The sequence below is a fragment of the Eschrichtius robustus genome, chromosome 14 (assembly GCF_028021215.1).
Source record: "Eschrichtius robustus isolate mEscRob2 chromosome 14, mEscRob2.pri, whole genome shotgun sequence".
Classification (NCBI taxonomy): domain Eukaryota; kingdom Metazoa; phylum Chordata; class Mammalia; order Artiodactyla; family Eschrichtiidae; genus Eschrichtius; species Eschrichtius robustus.
The window spans coordinates 43,570,641-43,591,624 of NC_090837.1; the positions used below are offsets into that span (position 1 = coordinate 43,570,641).

The 20,984-nt window shown below is 39.9% G+C and overlaps 1 protein-coding gene across 1 annotated transcript in view; it reads right to left on the minus strand.

The window, feature by feature from the left end:
* The window catches only part of CHST9 (carbohydrate sulfotransferase 9), a 201,359-nt gene that overhangs the window by 19,998 nt on the left and 160,377 nt on the right, over positions 1-20,984 (minus strand). Inside the window, exon 5 of the mRNA XM_068563451.1 lies at positions 2,759-2,789. Within this exon, the coding sequence (XP_068419552.1) occupies positions 2,759-2,789 (31 nt within the window). The remainder of the gene's footprint in view (positions 1-2,758; positions 2,790-20,984) is intronic.

The following is a 20,984-nucleotide window of genomic DNA, read 5'->3' on the forward strand; positions in this document are numbered from 1 at the left end:
TAGTCAAAATTATTCAGAAAAACCTACAGGAGACTTCATCCTGACAAGGCATTTTTCGGAGAGGAAATCGTTGCAGCAATGAACTGCCAAAGGGACAGCTGAAAAAAATGGGTCATGCATTCATCTTATTCTGGGACATGGGCTGCCTAGCGGTTCACTACTCATTTTTGTCCTCTTCCCGTAAACAAACTGCGTTCACAGGTTACTTAAAAAAGCATACTAATCTCCCCAGTGAATTACACAGGAAAGAATTCGGCGTTCCCTCCAGAGAACTCAAATAGTTGTTTGTTCTCAGAGCTCAGGTGTGGTAAAATAGCTGTGGGCTAAAAATGCACGCTGGATATTGGCCAGTAGGCTAGAACCCTCCCTCCGCTCCAGCTCTGATTTCTCACATTAGTGTGCAACTCGTAGCTTGCTCAATGGAAAAAAAAAAAAAAAAAGGACTTGATTTTCAATTTCAATTTAATTACACAATCTACAGTGCCTAGTGGGAAGGATTTCGGGTCAAGATTAACGCTCACCAGTGCTCTATTATACATGCCTTTCTGATAAAGAACACTACTGATTATCCAAAGTGAGTATACAGAAATGTTTTTCAAGAGCCAGATTCTTTGGGTGGCAGAAGGGGAGTGCGGATCAAGAGGTACAAACTTCCAGTGATGAAGCAAGTAAGTCCTGGGGCTGTAATGGCCAGCATGGTGACTATAGTCAATCTTAGCATATTGCATATTTGAAAGTTACTAAGAGAGTAAATCTTAAAGGTCCTCATCACGAGGAAAACAAATGTTTTGTAACTTTGGATGGTGACAGACGGTAACTAGACTTACTATGGAGATCATTTCACAGTGTACACAAATATGGAATCATTATGTTGATTCTAAGATAATGTTATATGTCAACTGTACCTCAATTTAAAAAAAAATTAAAAAGGAAGGGACTTCATTTTGTGGCTCTTTGCCTGACTTTAGATAAATCAGAAGCGTAAGATGCCTCGTAGAATTGTATTCCCGGCACATTTTTGAGAGTGGGGAGCACCTCCCTACATGGAAGAAGAAAAGATAGAAATTCCATTGTAGAATTAGAAATACAGCTGGCAGACACTGATTGAACAATACAACTATCTGTTCTGAGAATGACTGTATAACTAATATACTTAAGACCCTTACCTCTTAAGCTAAAGTCCAAAGAATTTCACTGTCTTACTGGGACTGGAAACCATTATGATTTTATCTGGCACCAAATCAATGTTTAAGATTATAAGTAATTATTTGGTGTTCTGTTTTGGTGTCTACCTACCCTATTAGTTTAGCCAATGGTAAAAAGAAGGAAAATACAGGAAATGAAAATCTGCCCCCGAGAAGTGGTCTTTATTTCTTGACCAACTGCTTTACCTTGTTAAGTTAATAAAGGAAACAGTTCTCTTTATAAGGAAAAGTATTCCCTCTGTGACTTAAATAAATAAAAATTGTAACAATAAACATTACTGGTTAACTGTTGCTCAGCCTTTCCAAGCTACTTGAGTATATACAAATAGTTGAAGTACAATGTTAAAGAGACTAAGTTCAAAAGGCAAATAAACTATTTGAAACGACTAATTGACTTCAACATTGCACGGGGGTGGCATTTTCAAGTATTAAGATGGCTGCTACAAAGAGTCAATACAGTATTTACAATTCTATTCAAAAGAAAAATGGTACCCAATAAGCCTTAAATTTTGCCTACTGAATTTGCAATATAGTATATTAGCCAAATGAATGAACCGTTTTTTAAGCTCGATGAATTACAGGGCATCTGGCACAGATTAGGTAGAGCTAGAACTTACTTCGGTTGGAATGACAATGAGGACCAGAATTGGAATTTATTTTGAAGCCCATTAGAAGATGTTGAAAAATGTACCCTTGACTGGTATACATGTAGACGCACCATTCTTCCCTTTGGCAAGGGTGAGTTATAATTTATGCCAGAGGAGAACAACAACAACAAAAGACTTGGAGATTCTGGTCTATGAATGAAAGCGGTGCATATTTTGCCATAGGCCAGTGTCTGCATTCCCTGGGTCTAGTGACACAGGCAGCACTGGGAGAAACTGCAGTTCAGCTGGCCCATGGGAAGAGGGTGGGATGGTGCAAGACAGGCCGAACTTGGTTTGGATATGTGGCTACATGTCTCAAACCCCTTAAACCGTTGTACAGAAAGACTCCATCTACTGGTAAATATAAAAAATTAATCAAAAAAGAATGGATAAGAAATAGTGAGGCAGGCAGGAAGACACTGGCTAAATGTGGGTAGACATCAGAGACCAGAATGGAAAATCAACTTGTACGTTTCCACGGCTAAGGGTTTAGATCTTAACTGTCTGGGAGGGAGAGACTGGGCGAATTAGAACTTGGGAAAATCACAGAGGAGAGTCACCTTAGTTAAGGGAGAAGCAGATAAAAGTATCTATTTGCAGCCATGATAGAATCAAAGAGAGATCATGATACGCTCTGAGGGATGCTTATGTCAGAACTGGCAGAGCCCACTTCTCACTGTTTCCCACCCTTGGGGAGGATGGTGAGGAGGGAAGGAATGAGGTGAGGGAGGCAAGGAAAGTGTATGATCGTTTACATAGGATCAATTCATTTGTTCTCAGAACCAATAACACGTGTATTGCTCATACCCAAGAACTAGCAATGCCCCCCCTTCTAAATATTTACAAATAATTATTAATATTTAAAGCAAAATTCTACATTACAGTTTATGAGAAGTGAGGAAATACCTGGTTGGTGATATGGTCCTGGATTTTTTCTCTGGTCTCTGAAAGAGAAAGCAAAAAAGAAATTCAACATTAAAGTATGAAAAGGAATAAAATACTGTACTGGTCTTGCTCTGTTCTCACTCAAAACTCCAAAAGAACTCTCCGAGCAAGAATGTGTATCACAATAGGGACATTTATAATCACTCCAATAATTGGGATGAAAAAAAGTCAAAACCGAAATAAACCACATTAGGCAAAGATAACAGAAAATGGAGTGGAAATCCGGGAAGGGTGATACCAGAGAATGTATTAAACTTTGGCAGAGAAATGGTAAAGAGATGAAAGGACCAAAGAAAAATCTGAACCACAGCCAGTCAAGTCAAAGGTTTACAAACAATGACAACCTGTTCAAGCATAATATTAACACTGAACTCAAGGAACCTTGAGGACCAGGCGAGGAAATTTAAAGTGGTGGATGGTAGAGGTGCTACTTTTCTCTGACCTATGAAGATGATAAAGACGTTCTTATGTTTTGGTACTGGCAGAGACTAAAGTACAAACCAACAGTTCTATTAATGGTATCTTGGTCAGGACAGAAACAAATCAGAGTAACATAACATATGAAAAGCAACACAGGGGTATAAATAATAAAGACTCTAAAATAATAAACCTCAGTCATTGCAAAAATAGCCTAAAAGTGCTCAATATCATGTGTCTTACATACAAGGAAAAAAATCCTTAGGAATAATCAATAACCAACAAACCATCAGGAAAGAGAGGAAAGAAGACACTTCGTGGCCCTGCAGTTATTTTGTGCTTGTGAACATCTTGGTGTGGTATGTACACTTTATTAAATGTGTCCTTTTAAAATTTTAATTAAAATGATTGTGTAGTGACATGCATTTATAAGAAATAATACAGACAGATCCCCTGTACCCTTTACACCGGTAACATCTGGAAGATCTATAGTACAATAATATCACAACCAGGGTATTGACATTAACATAGTTGAGATACAGAACATTTCCATCACCACAAGGGTCCCTCACGTTGCTCTTTTATAGTCACATCCATTGTCCTCCCGCCTCCACCCTCTTCTTAACTCCTGGCAACCACTAATCTGTTCTCCATTGCTATCATTTTGTCATTTCAAGAATGTTGTGTAAATGGAATCATACATTTTATAACCTTTTGGGGTAGGATTTTCTCACTCACCATAGTTCTCTGCAGAGTCATCCATGTTGCTATGTGCATTCCTGTGCATTTCTGCCTTTTTATTGCTGAGTAGTATTCCATGGTAAGGATATGCCAAAGTTTGTTTAGTCATTCACCTGCTGAAGGACATCTGGCTAGTTTCTAGCTATTGTGAATAAAGCTGTTATCAATATGTATGTACAGGTTTTTATGTGAACATAAGTCTTCATTTCTCTGGGATAAATACCCAGGAGTGCAATTGCTGGGTTGTACGGTAGTTGCGTGTTTAGTTGTTTAAGAAACTGTCAAAACTGTTTTCAAAAAAAGACTTGTAATGAATAAGTGATATTTACCAGTCAGTTGAGCAACTGATAATAAGTATATCTGGAAATTTTACTAAGTGTTCAGCACCAGGTTAAGTGTTACATGGGATGCAGTAGAAGAATAAGGAGTCCAGAGAATGGAATGGCTCTGTTGAGTGGGATCTTAAATCTAGTCACTGTCACGAAATACCAGGGGCCAATCTTGGAGTTTCTAGATAATAAGAACCAATCTTCTTCATTTTTTTTTAACGGTACTGCCCAATCGGACTCTCTTGATACATTTTAATATTTAGATTTCCCTCGTCAGATAATATGCAGAGTGTTTAAAGAAGACTGTTTAATGGTTTGTGGGAAAAAAACTTGCCTTGTGAATTAAATCACCAGTATGGCCAAGAAGAGGGGGAAGAACATTCAGGAAGGAGAGAGCCAGTGGGTCCAAAGCACAGAAAGGAAGCCAGCATGGCCGGAGGAAAGTAAGGGGAGGCCAGCGTGGTGTGAAACGAGGCAAGAAACATACAGCATGTGAAACGAGGCAAGAAACATACAAATGGTCATGTAGACCGTTTGGGGGAGATTTATGATCTTCCCCAAAGTAGAGGGAAGTCAGTTATTAAGGGGGTGTAGCCCAGGACGTGAGTAGGGGCACGGGAATGCCTTGGTCAGACGTGCATTTTCAGAGGACCACTCAGGGCTGGTTGCTACCTGGGGAATAAGCTGGAGGTGACGTCAGGGGCAGCAGCAGCACGAAATCTTAGTTCTGTTTCCTTAGGAACCAAGGGAAATCTGAAGGAATTCAAGTGAAAAATAAGAGCCCAAACAATCAAATAATCATAACCTAATCACGCAGCAGCCCACTGGAGTCTAGAAAATGGAGTAGGTGACAACCAGGCATCTAATTTACAGCTCTGTCATTTACTAGATGCTTGATTCAGGGCCAGCTACTCAACGTTCTGGACCTGTTTGGCCATCTATAACAAAGAGTTAACAGTATTTACCCCTCTCCAGATTTGTGAAGATTAAATAAGTATGAATTTTGCAGGCAAAGGGTGAGAGAAGGGCATTCCAGGGAGTTGGGACAGGAAGAGTAAAGTCTCAGAGGCAAGGAGAGGGTGTGTTTGGGTAAATTGTGAGACATTCTGAGTGGCTTATATAGGATAAGCATACGTAGCACAGCAGGTGGGAAGGAAGGGGTGTGGGAAGAAGGTGAGACACCAGCTTTGGGAAAGGTGACTTGAGAGGTGGGGTGGAGGATGGATTGATGGGGAGGAAGAGGACCCCAGAGCAGCTACGAATCTGCTCCTCAGAAAAATGCCAACACACAGCAAAATGGGACAATGCAGGAGGCTAGGAGACCTCTGCAGCCATGCACAGATTTGCAAGAATCTGCAGTTTCAAGTCTATTTTGAACAGCAGGCCCCAACACATGAAATAAAAATTTCTCAGATTCCAGCTCCTCTGGACCATTTTTCGTCCCTCACAACTAGACTCATCAGCTGTTCAGGCATTTCCCTAACTTAATGAACTGAAAGTATGAGTTCAATGTCTAATATATTTACTCTAAAAAAATATGATCCCTTCAAGATGGCAGATACCTCCTGAATGCTGGGTGTGCAAAGACGCACACAGCAGGGCACCCACCCTCAAGGTCAAGGTCAAGTGGGAGAGAGAGGTAAGTAGAGATAAGTGGCAACACTGCATTTTAAGTGTTTTAATAGAGTTTTATGAATGACACCGTGTGAGAACACAAATGAAGAGCAACCAGTGTGGCTGATCTTGGGGAACAAATAGGTTTCCGGGAGAAATATTGCCAACAACCACTCTTATCCTCCCTTTTGGCTTATGCAGAAATATGTCACGAACAACCGAGGACCACCCTTTTTTTAAAAAATATTTATTTATTGATTGATTTGGCTGCTTTGGGTCTTAGTTGCAGCACGCAGGATCTTCTTTGTGGCATGTGGGATCTTTCATTGTGGCAGGCAGGCTCTTTGTTGTGGCACACGGGCTTCTCTAGTTGCAGCACGCGGGTTTCACTCTAGTTGTGGTGTGTGGGCTCTAGAGCACGTGGGCTCAGTAGTTGCAGCATGCGGTATCTTAGTTCCCCGACCAGGGATCGAACCTGCGTCCCCTGCATTGGAAGGTGGATTCTTAACCACTGGACCACCAGGGAAGTCCCAAGGACCACACTTCTTATTGATTTTTTATTGGCCTTTTACTTAATGGAGTTTAAGAATATCTTCTGGATATAGGCATGTTTGAACAAATTCTTAGAGAGAGGATGAATACAAGAGCTTAAAAAAAAAAAAGATGAGATAGGACCTATCCTTGGGATGTAGGGATCGGAATAATGAGCAGGTGGAACTTGAATCAGATCTTCAGAAATGGCTGGAATTTGGAAGGCATCATGAGAATGACAGCTCTGACTAGAGGAGAGGGTTTTGGGAGAAATACTGTTGCCCAGGGTGACCTGGAAACAAGTCAATTGCCTTATGTTTGCAACAGTAGACAATCTGGGGGCAATGATGGTTTCTTCAGCAGAGGTGGAATATGAAGGAAAATGAAACTGGTGAATACATTGGACAGAGTAGGGAGAGCAATTGGAGAATACATAGGGGGCTTTGGTGGGTGGATAAACTAGGTGATGGATTGGGGCCTAGACCAGGGAGGTCGAAACGGGAAGGAAGAGAGAGAGAGAGAGAGAGAGAGGAAAATCAAAGGAGCGCATGGAAGAAATGTTTGAGAGAAATTGGTAACAAACGGATAAGGGGAATAAAGATCGGAAAGAGTCATATCTGGTTTATTTAGTCACTTAATCAACAAATATCTGATCAGCTACCATATGTCACATATGGATACTAAGCTCTGGGGATTCAACTGTGACCAACACAGGCCTGGTCCCTGGCTGCTCCCAAAGAGCTTGCTGGCTTGGTTTCCTGCTTTTCTGACATTGTCTACGTCTGGACTATAGTCTACTTTTAGCCTTAGGCATTCTGTAGCGATGCTCAAGCTGAAGGTACCACATGTGAAATCTTAAGACAAGGAAAAGAAGGTGAGGTTACGAATCTCTTCCTCTTTCTTGGAGTGCAAATACGCCCATTGTATTTCTGTGTATTACGTACGGTAATTTGATATTCTACAGCTGCCAGATTCTGGAATATCACATCCCCCCTCCTCTCCATTAAAGGGTATTTTAGGAAGGAACATGAGAATTTGGGGAAGAGGACCAATATGATGATCTGTAACAGGGCAGATCTGGCAATTTGGTGAACTAAGGCCCTGTCTTTATCTTGCAAAAGAGCACAGAACTGTAAACATTGCTTATGCAAAGGCTCAGGGACCAGGAATAGTTCAAGGGAGACGAAGATGGGAGCAGGGGAAAGGGAGAGGTTTCAGAGCAGTCCGTGGGCAGGAGGGGCTCAGTGTCTTCAGAATCTATCTACAAGTCATGCCGTCTCCTTATAGCCACTGCCTTGTTGCAGCCCATCAACAGCTCTCCCCTGGATGGTGACATCAGCCTTCTGCGGGTCCCTGCTTCCACACTTGCTCTCCCTAAACTCCTTACTACGTCCTATTTGCCTTGCCCCATCTGCTTCTTGCCCATCTTTCCAACCTCGCCTTGCTTTCCATTCCCTCTCCCTTTCCACCCTCCAATCACTTTGGTCTTATGTGAATTTCTGGTCCTTTTGACCTCTGGTCCTTTGCACATGCTGCTGTCTTTCCAATTTGGCAGGGCTAGCTCTTTCAAATTTTCAGGTCTCAGTTTAATATTAAGACCGTAGGGCTCTTCTCTGGTCTCCTCTTGTGGTTCTTGATCTCAGCCCTTCATTTATTTCTTTCCCAGCACTTACCACAACTTGCGACTGTTTTGTTATTTGTATGTTCGCTTGCTTCTTTGCTCGTTTCTTCTTCTATAGTGTGAGCTCCCTGAGGTCAGGGACCCTGCCTATCTTGTTTTTGTTTTTTGTTTTTCTTTAATTTTGTCTTTTTAAAATTTTGCTATTTTCTGATTTGAGACTACAGTACATAATCCTTAAAGTTTTCAAGTAAAAATTCTGGCAATAACATTTTATTAACAAGACAAGATCTCTTATGAGGAAACTACATTTAAAAATAGAACAAGAAAAAGTAATAACCATTTTTATGAGGCAGCTGATTTTATTATAAGTGTAAGAGCACTAAAGAAAAGGTTTAATTTTCTATATCTTACAGCAGTGGTTACTAACACTTAAAGATGTGGGTCCCTTTAAAGTATCAAGAAAAATTAAAATATCATGACAATTGCTTATACTTTTGTTATTTATTAAAGATGTTTTATAAAGTGTCTATAAATTCAACACTGCACAAAAAAGGAATCTGTACCTTTTTTAAAAATCTATTTTCTTCTTCTATGTTTTATTTTTTTTTAATTGATTTTTTAAACATCTTTATTGGAGTATAATTGCTTTACAATGTTGTGTTAGTTTCTGCTGTATAACAAAGTGAATCAGCTATACGTATATACGTATATCCCCATATCCCCTCCCTCTTGCATCTCCCTCCCACACTCCCTATCCCACCTCTCTAGGTGATCACAAAGCACGGAGCTGATCTCCCCGTGCGATGCAGCTGCTTCCCACTAGCTATCTATTTTACATTTGGTAGTGTACATATGTCCATGCTACTCTCTCACTTCGTCCCAGCTTACCCTTCCCCCTCCCTGTGTCCTCAAGTCCATTCTTTATGTCTGTGTCTTCATTCCTGTCCTGCCCCTAGGGTCTTCAGAACCATTCTTTTTTCTTTTTGGATTCCATATATATGTGTTAGCATACGGTATTTGTTTTTCTCTTTCTGACTTACTTCACTCTGTATGACAAACTCTAGGTCCATCCACCTCACTACCAATAACTCAGTTTCATTTCTTTTTATGGCTGAGTAATATTCCATTGTATATATGTGCCACATCTTCTTTATCCATTCATCCGATGATGGACACTTAGGTTGCTATTGTAAATAGAGCTGCAATGAACACTATGGTACATGATGCTTTTTGAATTATGGTTTTCTCAGGGTATGTGCCCAGTAGTGGCATTGCTGGGTCATATGGTAGTTCTATTAAATTGATTTTTGTTGGAGTATAGTTGATCCATCTTTTTAATTGTTGTATCCAGGGCCCAATGCTGGCACACTCTAGGTGTTCAGTACAAATTTACAGAATGACTGACAGTATTTTCGGTCGGGGGCAGCTTGTACCAGTTCCCATATTTTAAGGGCAGCTGCTTCTGGCTCTTGCTCCCTAGTGAAAGGAAAGATTCAGTGGCTAAAACTCACTAGATGGATCACATGAAGGCCTGGAGTTGACTACTGATAAATTCTGGCCCATACCAAATACTTTGTTTTGTGATGGCAGCCATTTTTGCATTAGTTCCCAATGGATTTTCCAAGGATTTTAAAGTATCCTAGTAATAGTGATTATGTCTAATGTTCTTTTTCCCTCCTATTTTATACAACATCTGTAGTAGCCTAGTTCTGTATTACAAACCTAGTAAGTGTTCAAAATTGTGGAAATTGAAGTGAAAGACTGAGAATTAATTCTAGATAACTTACAAAACACCATTTGTATACTTTTCCTGAAGGTTAACAAGATTTTAATTGTCCTTTTAGTTTGAATTTACCCAAATTTCCACCGTTTTCTTTCACTAAACTGCTATTTACTAAAATAGGGTTTCTTAGCACAGTTACAGTGAAGATTCAGGCTTCTGTTTAATTGAATTGTGGAGTTTGCAGAATTAGGGGCCTTGGGTGGTGCAGTACCGGGGTAGACTTGACCTGAGTGCCCCAGTTACAGGTAGGAACCCAACACACAAACTTGGGCTGTGTCTTGGGATGACAAGACAGACAGGTCGGATACAGTTTCCCTGGCAAAAGGTCACAGTGAGTCCAGGATTTGTGGTTTCTATCCAAATAAGGAGGAGGTAGGTGATTTTAGGTGATGTAAGTGGCAGGGAACATATCCATGTTTTGAAGGGACTTAGGGACCAGTTCATGAACAACTCAGGTAACAAGGCAGAAGCCATGCTGAGGACTGAAGGGTAAGGCAAGGGCTGATGTAGAAGGTAACAGGGCTGGATTCCAGTTACTAAGGTCAGAAAGTCAGTTGAGGATCATGGGAACTTGAGCCAGATGGACCACTTCTGTGAGATACAGCAATTTAAATATGAAAAAAATGATCTCCTCCCTTGAGCTATTAAAACCCTAATAAATTAAAATATATAATTATATAATTATTTTGTGGCTCTAGTGGTTATGATTGCAGCTAATGATAATTTTTTCTCTTGCTCACGGATAGTCTTAGCCTGGTGGAGATGTAAATGTTCCCTGGCTGAGACAAGAAAAAAGGAGGGAATCCCACTTAAGGAAAACCTAAGTCATTCCTCAATTTATTCAAATCATATTTGAGAAAGAGGAATGGAATTTAGGGGATAAATTGTAACTGCATAAGCCATTGCTAATAAAAGATTAAGAAGTATGTGGTTTAGCATCTTTTAATTATTTTTTCTAGCATCTTGAATATACAATGTTTGAAATCTCTGGTTGGATCAACATTATTTTGCTCAGAGGTTTGTGGACTTTGCATACTGATTCTTTCCTGTTTCCAAGTACATTTGCTTTTAGGCTATTTTTATTCACTTTAAAGGAATTTTAATAACTTTCTGTTGACAGCATGGACAGCTGGTCTTGAGAATTAGAGAAAATTCACTTGCTGACTGAGGAAGGAAGTGACATCAATGAGCTTCTAAAGTCAGCCCAGAGGGGGAAATTGGCTTGTGAGAGAGTAGCCTTTCATGGCACTGTCTTTATCAAGTGATGCCTTGAGATGCAAATTGATGTATCAATCAAACCTATGGTGCCTACCTTCAACCAACTGAGTGCAAAGTGAAGGAACAATGCCCTGCAACACTGAGGAGGAAAAGGATGAGGGGTGTAGGAACCCAGGGACTAAGTGAATTATGGGAGCTCATGATCTCCTCTCTGGGCTGATGCTTCACTCTCTGTCAAGCCTCAGTTTCTTTGTCTAGAAAATGAGTTTGATGTAAACTGTTGGTTGAAGTCAGTCCATTTCTGTGACAGATGGCTAATAAGACCATGTACTAATAAATATAGTGGAGACATGTTATCTCACGACTTTGTCTCAGAGTGCTCTCAATAGTTTTTTATCTCCCGCTGAGAGTGAGTTAGAAAGAGGGATCTTTAAGTGTCATTTGTAGCTACTACCTTGATTCCTTGATATTTCTAAAATTGGCATTCATTGTTTATAACTCTACTGCAGAAAAAGTCAGGCACCAAATGTGGACTTTAAGTAATAATGACCATACTAATAGCAATTATCATTGTCGTAATAACGAATGACTTAATTCTTCACCACCGTCAGAGACTTTGCCTCTGGAGCTGCAGTATCCATTTTTCAAAGGTAACTGCGGTGCAAGTGGAGTGCGTGTGTATGTGTGGGTTGCGTCACGTGAGTGTACGTGTATGTGTGTATACACACACACCTGGGCAAAAATGAGGCAGAAAAGTACCTGGATACATTTTATGGTTATAAGCTGAAAAATTAAAATTGCTGATTTTTAATTTCTTAGCTCATTTTACAGAGTGTTTGAGCGATGGCTCAATAACAGTTAAATAATCTGAGTTTGAGTTAATCTAGAGTCAAAAGGGGTTTTATTCAGCTCGTTGATAGATGCATTAATGTTGACTTCTTTTCCTTGTCAATAAACATATTTGGGGATTCAATTAAATTTTCAAATTTTATGAGCATACATATGTAACTTGAACCACTCAAAAAATATTGGTTAAGTAAAGAAAAGAGAGATGAGCTCTCAACAGCCATAGTCTTCATGTTAAAGGATTTTCAGATTATCCCCAAGCAAAACTCACTCATCTAATCCTATAGCAATATTTTAATGAGCATCTATTCTGTACATTATGCTTGGTGTTCTGGAAGTACAGAAGTAAAGGAAGCAAGATGAGCACCCCCCAAAAATAACAACATGAAGTCATGGAGCTGTAAGAGATTTACTAGTAAACTGCATAGGTAGTCAGATCAAAAGGTATTTAAATCTTGATATAGTAGAAATGGTGATGGGTTCACTTTCAGACTTTTCTAGTCTTGGCTTTGCCACTATTAAGCTGTATGACATTTAGCAAATAACTTCTCTCCTGTAGTCCTTGCTTTATCCTCAGTGCATAATGACAATGTTGCAAGTACAGATGGTCTCTAAGTTTGTTTATAGTTTAAGTTCTTTGGCCATGAAAAGCATCAGGGAGATTGAAAATTTCCATAGAAGTGGCACAAATAAAAAAGAGGTCGTGTTTGGTGGGGGATCCCGAGGATGCTTCATGGAAGAGACAGCATTTGATCTGGGGAGTTATATTAATAAAAATAGATTGGAGAAAAGGTATTTCACCTGAAAGGAAAAGCATGAGAAAAAGCACAGAACCAGGAAATGCATGGGGTGTGTACGAGGAGTAGTAAATAGTTCTGCTTGACTTCAGTGAAGTCTGTATATTAGCGAGTAATCAAAGGCAAGGCAAAATGTGTGTCATGGACCAGTATCGTGGAGAGTCCTAAATACTTCAGGAGAGATTTCGACATTTATTTGGTAAGGGAGCTCTAAGACATTTTTGAGCCAGAGAGTGATCGAAACTGTTTGAAGAAGATGAATCTAACAGTGCCATGGCTTGAGCATGAGAGGTGCTGGTACGGAGATGGCATAATGTGGGTGAATGTGAGATACACTGTGTGAGTAGAATGGGACTTCATTCAGTTGGAGGCTGGGGTGGCAGGGCAGTGGAAAGAAGGGAACTAAAGATGATCAAGATCTTGAGCTTGGTTGCTTGGGAGAAGGTGCTCTTAATGCAAAGATGGAAACAAGGAAATAGGACCAGTTTAAGGAAGTAAATTTGGCGAGTAATGGTGGAGGTGGAATGATTAGATCCTTTCAACATTTGTTAGGTTTAAAATACCAGAAGGACATCCTGGAGGAGGGCAGTAAGTGAGATCAGGAAAGAGGTCAATACCAGGCAATCTTCTGCAGAGAGATGCCCAGGGAAGCTACAGAATGCAAGACTCTTTTTAAAGTATATACAGAGAAATAATGCCCAAATTAGAACTTTGGGAAACAGTTTTTTTTATTTATATTCAGTGATGCCTCTTTAGGTAACGGAATGCAGATTTTACATCGTCTGTGGTGAACAAGAGATGCTGTCTCTAAGTTATCACAAGGATTTACTATCAGGAACTGGCAAGTTAGAAGTTTGGTTTCAGAGCTTAAGTTCTCTCTGGTCCTGGATTTGAGTCAAAGGCTTTGATTCTGACACCAATTCCGTTGGTGTGTTTTTCCTTTAACACACTAAATAATTAACTGAATTCTTCACAGATACTGACTGGCTGTCCACAATTGTAACTCACTTCTGACACCTACCCCCCTTGAGATAGAGTCAGATCCTACAGGCTAAGGGCTCAGTCCTAGATGCCTGCACACACAGCCCTGCCCCTCGACACACACGTGCGCGTGCACACACACACCACACTTCAGATGCCAGCTGCAAGTCCAGCTTGCCTCCTGGGCTTCTGACCTACTGGCTGTAGATCAGAGGTCCTCATGACCCTTTCCTTGCATTTGATTAATTTGCTAGAGTGGGGCTCACAACTCAAAGAAACATTTTACTTACTAGATCACCGGTGTGTTGCAGAAGGATATAACTCAGGAAGAGCCAATGGAAGAGATGCATAGGGCGAGGTATGGGGGAGGCACGGAGAGCTTCCCTTCCCTCTCTGGGGGTGCCATTCTCCCTAAACCTCCACTCCTTCACCAAGCGGGAAGCTTTCTGAACCCCAACCCTTTGGGTTTTTCTGGAGGTTTCAGTACATAGGCATGGTTGATTAAATCACAGGTCATTGGTGACTGACGTCAATCTCCAGCCCCTCTCCCCTCCCTGGAGGTCAGGGGTGGGATTGAAAGTTCCAATCCTCTAATCACAGGGTTGGTTCTCCTGGCAACCAGCCTCCACCCTTAGGTGGGGTCCAAAAGTCACCTTATTAAGATAACAAAAGACACCTTTCTCACGCTCATCATTTAGGAAATTCCAAGGGTTTTGGTAGCTCTGTGCCAGAAACTGGGGACAAAGACCAAATATTATAGATCTATTTCTTATTGTAAATCACAATATCATCAAGGCAAATCGCAAGTTCTAGTAAAAGAAACTTAGGCCGATTTCCTTATTTATAAACTGAAGCTTATGAAAGTGTGGGACTTTCCTAAGGATACCAACCACACAGATTTTAGCAATGGTCAAGAGCGGAGGCCAAGCATTCAGAATGTCTGGGCTTGATTCTCAGTTTCTCTACTTTCTGTCTGGGTGGCCTTGGGCAGATAACAACCTCTGTGAGTTTTCTCATCTGTAGAATAAGGATAACAAGTATATTATAAGATCATTTTTGGTAATTCAACGAGTTAACATAAAGGGCTTACTAGCACAATACCTGGCATCTGTAATGACTCGTATCACAGGAGGCTCCAGCTAAGGATAATAAAACCGGATTGTTTACAACCCAGATGGAAGCTGTTCTTCAATGTGGTTAAGAAGAGTAACAACAATTTTCAGGACAGCCAAGTATCCTATTCTGGAATAACCAGGGAGTGTGGGAGAAAACGAGGGATAATATATATTTTCAGTGTCAAAAAAACGAAAAAGGACTTCCCTGGTGGCGCAGTGGTTGAGAATCTGCCTGCCAATGCAGGGGACACGGGTTCGAGCCCTGGTCTGGGAAGATCCCAAACGCCGCGGAGCAATTAGGCCCGTGAGCCACAACTACCGAGCCTGCGCGTCTGGAGCCTGTGCTCCGCAACAAGAAAGGCCGCGACAGTGAGAGGCCAGCGCACCGCGATGAAGAGTGGCCCCCGCTCCCCGCAACTAGAGAAAGCCCTCGCACAGAAACAAAGACCCAACACAGCCAAAAATAAAGAAAGAAAGAAAGAAAGAAGCTTTCATTTAAAAAAAAAAAAAAGAAAAAAAATTTAATCCAATTTAAATGATTAACAAGTAGTCAAACATTTAAGAACTTTAGCTTAGCCAATTAATAAAAATGAAAATTCTCGGAATCCCATTTTCACCTTAAGGCATAAATGCACAGGCATATATCCAAGTCCTGCTCTTGGCTTCCAATCCCCAGCCTGCCACACGGAGGCACAGGACAACGAAGCCTGCAGCTTTCCCTCCAGTGCCGTAGGGGTAGAGGGCCCAGCTGACACAAAGGACTTCCCTCGAGAACTGGGGGGGTCGGTGCCTCTAGTGAACTAATTCTCATTCTCCTGTAAACACATACTTTGAGAAGAAGAATGTGCACAATTTCCTGGTTACCTTTTGCTGCTTCTTAGGGTGAACTACAATTATGGCACCTGACAAAGACCCTCTCCCTGATCAGACTTTAGTCAGGTTCCTCTGACCTTGACTTTGACCCCTGTCCAGTCTTCTGCCAGCCTCGCCCAGTCTTAGCAAGAATCCTGCTGAGAGTAAGAGTCAGCCCATACTTGATCTGTGATCAAGTTCCTCATCTCCCACCTTTGATGTGTAAGTCTTTGGCCAGCCTTTAGTGAGAATTCTGTTAGGTCAGTTTAGCAAGAATCCTCCTACCCTGTAAGGTCTCCTCTTAGTCATTTTTCATCCACTGACTCCACACTGCTCATTGGCTGTAAGTCCCCACTTGTCCTTGTATTTGAGCCCACCTCTCTCCTCTGTTACATACCCCCATTGCGACAGTCCTGAATAAAGTCTTCTTTACCATTTTAACAAGTGTTGGAATTTTTTTCTTCAACACACCTAACATTTTATCATTACATTCATTTCTTTCTTTTATATCCATTATGCTGTGAAAAATGACTGAGTTTTATTAATTTTTTATTAAGTTTGCAGATCCCATGTACCCTCAACTTCTAATTATTCCTGGTGATGTCTTAAAGCCTTAGTATGCAATCAGGGAAACTGTAAATGACACCATCGCTCAACTCCAGACCCTGCACTTCACAATGTCATTTACAGTAGGGTCCACAGTCTTATTAAAAGTAAGGTCCTCTGCCCCGCCCACCTTTGGAAGTGGCAGGAAATACTAGCTTATTTTTGAAAAATCAAATTACTTTTGAAATGGATTCCCCTTTTTCTTTCAAATTCAAGCAAGATATTTTTAAAAAACACTGAATTGGGATAGCTGAGTTTTTAAAGGTAATTTTTAGAGTATTAGAGACTACAGACAGTATATATGGATGTTTTTTTCAATTACCTCATTTCCATACATCAACGCTTACCCACTCAAGGCTAGAACTAGCTAAAAGGATTGCTAATGGGCTGTAATTGTTAGTCAATCTCCCAGCTCTTTGTACCTGATGTAAACATACCTCCAGAGAGGTTGTTTGAATTGAGTAGATTACAGTACTGTAATCTGAGAAGTGAGAGAAGTGAAGGCTGTGCCTTTGTCAGTGGTCCCTCTGTATGATCCGTGGGTCACGCCATGGCATGGGGACAGCCTGTGGTTCAGGCGGCAGAGACCGAATGTAAACAGACAGCTCTTGGTAGCTCCATGTAACATCTTCTTTCCCAGTATCAATGCACCAGACATTTTCCTGTACAATACCCACAGGAGAGGACAGCCTCGTGATTTTTATGCTTTTCTTTCATCTCCATTACATTTTGGTATATTTTTGGCATTTGGGGGAATTTTGCCATGTTTGCTTATACATTTCAGAGGTTCTAAGTATATTCTAATCACCCCTCCCTACCCAAGGTAGAGTGGGGAGGGTGGTAGGGTAGCATAGGGAGGTCTCATAAAATCAATTCTGTGGTGGGAAAAGGTAGAGATAACAAAGATGAACACGATCTATGGTTGTATCATATCAAATTCTTCTTAACTCAGATACTTACTTATTTTACATCATTAAAATTAATTAGGAGGAAATCATTGAAGAGTCATTTGAATTATAATTGATTCCTAGCTTCTTACTTTTTGTGAAAAAAGATTTTTGGGTTTTTAAAGCTCACCATTTTTTCACTTAGCAGGAAAATGTGTTGCTTATTCTGTTTCACAGTGGTGACAGAATCATTTTCTTTTGTTTGTTTTGTTTTTTTTTTCCCTTCCATTTGGAAAATGTATATCTCTGATTAAATTTGGTAGTTCCCATAAAAGTAATAATTTAAGTAAGTAACTTAAACTCATGAATCCCTAAACCATTTTATACACTAATTGTTATAAGATTTTTTTATTTTAAAATCTCCCATTCTTCTTTTTTTCCTTGAAAGAATAGAGAGCATAAACCTTTAGAGTTTTATGGTAAAGGCAAATAAGACTAATTCTACTAGAGTGCTATACTGAGTGCTAACATTACTATAATTCTTCTTACATTTAAGCACACCCAAGTGGCATAAATAAGAATTTAAGATGCTGATTTATCTCTCTTACTGTCTTGCACCTTCCATCCTTCTCTGTTAACGAAGTTAAGGTCAATAATATTTTGGTAGTTTGAATCACCAATCACAATCTTATACAACTAGAAAATCCTTTCTCCTTGACTTTGATTAAATTCACTACTTATAGTAAATTTTTTTTCTTCCATTAGAAAATATTTGCATAATAACATGATGCTGGTTCTTGGCTCCAATAGCTGGATTAGGTTATGTTTCTTCTGTAACAACCCTGACTCTGAGAAGGGTCCATTTCATTATTTATCTTTATGGTTTATATTCCAAGGACAAAAAGCATCACAGAGTAATTATAAGCCTAACATCCAGCGGATTTATTGTTAGTAGTAATATTGGCATTATATTTTGAAACTATTTAAAGTATATTGTAAGAAAAAGAAAATAAGTAAGTATATTAATAGTATTAGGAACTCAAGTTTTCAGTGTAAGAAAAAAGAGAAGGGACAAAGGCAGAGGAATTCTAAATTTCATTTGAAAACATATAAAGGCATCATTTAGGAAAAACTAACTTTTTAGCAGCAATGAACACACCCAATACCCAGGTCTTAGTTTCTATGTGCTATTCCTCATTAAAAGGAACCAGGGCTCTTTAGAGAAGCTGATTCCAGGGCTAGGGCAGAGAAAAAAAATATCATTTTGCTAGCAATCCAAAGAAGTACTCAAAACTAATGAGGTCATACCAAAAAGACTCAGGAACTAGCTTAAGCAGTTTTTCGCTGTCCACATTAGGAAAAATGCACACCAAAAAGAATGATTAGAATTGATTGTAATAGATTTCATAGATAAAAATCAGCGAGTTCCTAGTGATCTTCCAGCCCAAGGAAAAGGGAGAGAAAGCAAAAAAAGGGAAAGTTTCTTTATTAAATAATGTCATCTAATAAATGTAGAGGAAGTGACAGAATTAAGAAAAAATATTTAAAATCTCCAATATCATAACTGATTCAGGTGGGAATTGTTAACAGATTCTCAAGCAGAATATTACTACCATGCAAAATATTATTCCATGGATCTCTCAGTAATTGAGAAGGAAAAATGTACTTTTAATATAGAGAAATCTGTTGTCCACACTTTGAACAAAGTGATCAAACTTGGCATCACTACTAGTGGAAAAGTGACAACACAATATGAGGTATCAGCGCCAAAAATGTTCAACCTGGTTTCTGGACTAACTGTCAGTTTACTGAGGAAAGGAACAATTTAAACTAAGCTATGAAGAATGCTTAGAATGCAGGCCATCCTAGAGACAACTGACCTGGACTCTTAAACAATTTAATGTCATGGGGAAAAAAAAGGCTAGGATACTATTCTAGATTACAAAAGAATAAAGAAACATAGAAACCAATGTCTGAACATCGATCAGATCCTTGTTCAGGAAGGAAGTAGTTGTAGAAGACATTCTTGGGATAATTGGAAACATTTGAATATGAACTTGATATCAGAAGACATTACAGAATTACTGTTAATTTTCTTAGGTATGAAGATGGTATTGTTATGTAAGAGAACGCCCTCATTCTTAGGCAATATGTGCTGAAGTATTTAGGGTGAGGTGTTATGATGTCTGTAACTTCCTCTTATATGTATATGTACATATACACAGAGTGGGGGGCAGTAAATAAGGCAAAATGGCAAAATGTAGACAACTGGTGAATTTTGATGATGGCTATTTACGTGCTCATTGTACTATACTTTCAGCTTTTCTGTAGGTTTGAAAATTTTCATAATACATATTTGAGGAAAAAAAGAAGAAGGCAGCAATTGAATTCAGTGCTAAGGATGGCAGAGATAAGATCTGAAAAGTTCATTTTTTGACCAGTAGTGAATAACAATAGTTTCTAAAGAATGGTGGGAGCTGAGGCCAAATGTCAGTTACTTTGGAGGTGAGAAAATGGAAACAGGAAGCCAGGACTCCACATATGAGAAATTTGAATGAAAATGAAAGGCAAAAGATTGAGTTAATGTAGAAATATTAATGGAACCAAAGGACTTAAAAATAGCTCTGGCCGAGACCAAAGAGCCAGATGAGAAGAGGTTGAACATATTGGAGACAGACCTGGAAACTTTGAGCAACAGGTCCTGGTTGGGCGATTGGGCTGTATATCCAAAGCAAAGGATTGGCTTTGACCTGGAGGAGGAATGCACATCCTCTGATACTGAAGGAAAGGAGTATGGAGGGTGTAGAGTGATCTTGTAGGGAAAGTGAGAAGTTGAGAGAGTGCATGCCTGTGGCTTCCATTTCCTCAAAAAATCTGAAGCAAGCCAGCCTGCAAAAAATGAGAAGACTGTGGATTTAAAGATGATAGTGAAGGGTTAGAATCATCATGAATGGGAATCAGAACATTAGAATACTGGGTGATGTAAACACCTTCCTCATGTTGGACAACATGATTTCCAAGTGGCATTCATCAGCATCGCTGTGGAATGTTCTCCATCTTTCTAGCAGGTGATGTGAAAATAGAGGGTACAAGGGCTCCACGGTCCTGAAGAAGGCGAGACCTGAAGATGGACATGAAGGCTCGGGATAGATTAAGAAACAAGGGGGCTCAAAAAAGTGCAGAGAATGGCAGCTTAAATGGCAGAGATATCTATGAGGTCAAAGAACAGTTAGGTGGGCAAGAAGTGCCCTGAGATAATAATAGCAAGATGCAGTCCAAGATCTTTAAATTTCTAGTTTTTGAAGTAGAGCAGTCATAGGTCCAGGTCAAGTTGTGGCCATGGGAGCTGGTGGCTGAAGCTGAGCAGAGATTCAGCTCATGGTTGCAATGAAGTGTCCCCAGAACCACAGTGCATGAGAGTTAGATGAGCACAGCCTTTATTCCAACTTCCATCAGAAGAAGTTTGAAGGCACTTTTGTCACTGAGGGGTCCAATTTTGGTTTCCTGCCATTTAAAAAAGTGTGCTTTACTCAAATTTTAATTGTTTTCCTTAATTTATTTTTATCCAAGTAAGAGGATTGGGAAAGAGTCAAACTGAAACATGAATCCCCCTTCTAGGGTTTGTTCTAAGGAAATCCTCAGGGCAGTGTACGAAACTGGGTCAGCCTGTGTGTTCCAGGCTCGGCAGGAACGAACTTGAGAACAACTTTTGAGAACCTCAGGCAGAATTAGCGAAAGAAGTTCTGGCAAAATTTTTCAGTGGGATTCTTAGGTAGCCAGTCAAAAACGATGAAATGGATGTAGTTAATGAAATATGAATATATCTAATGAAAATATTGAGTTACAAAG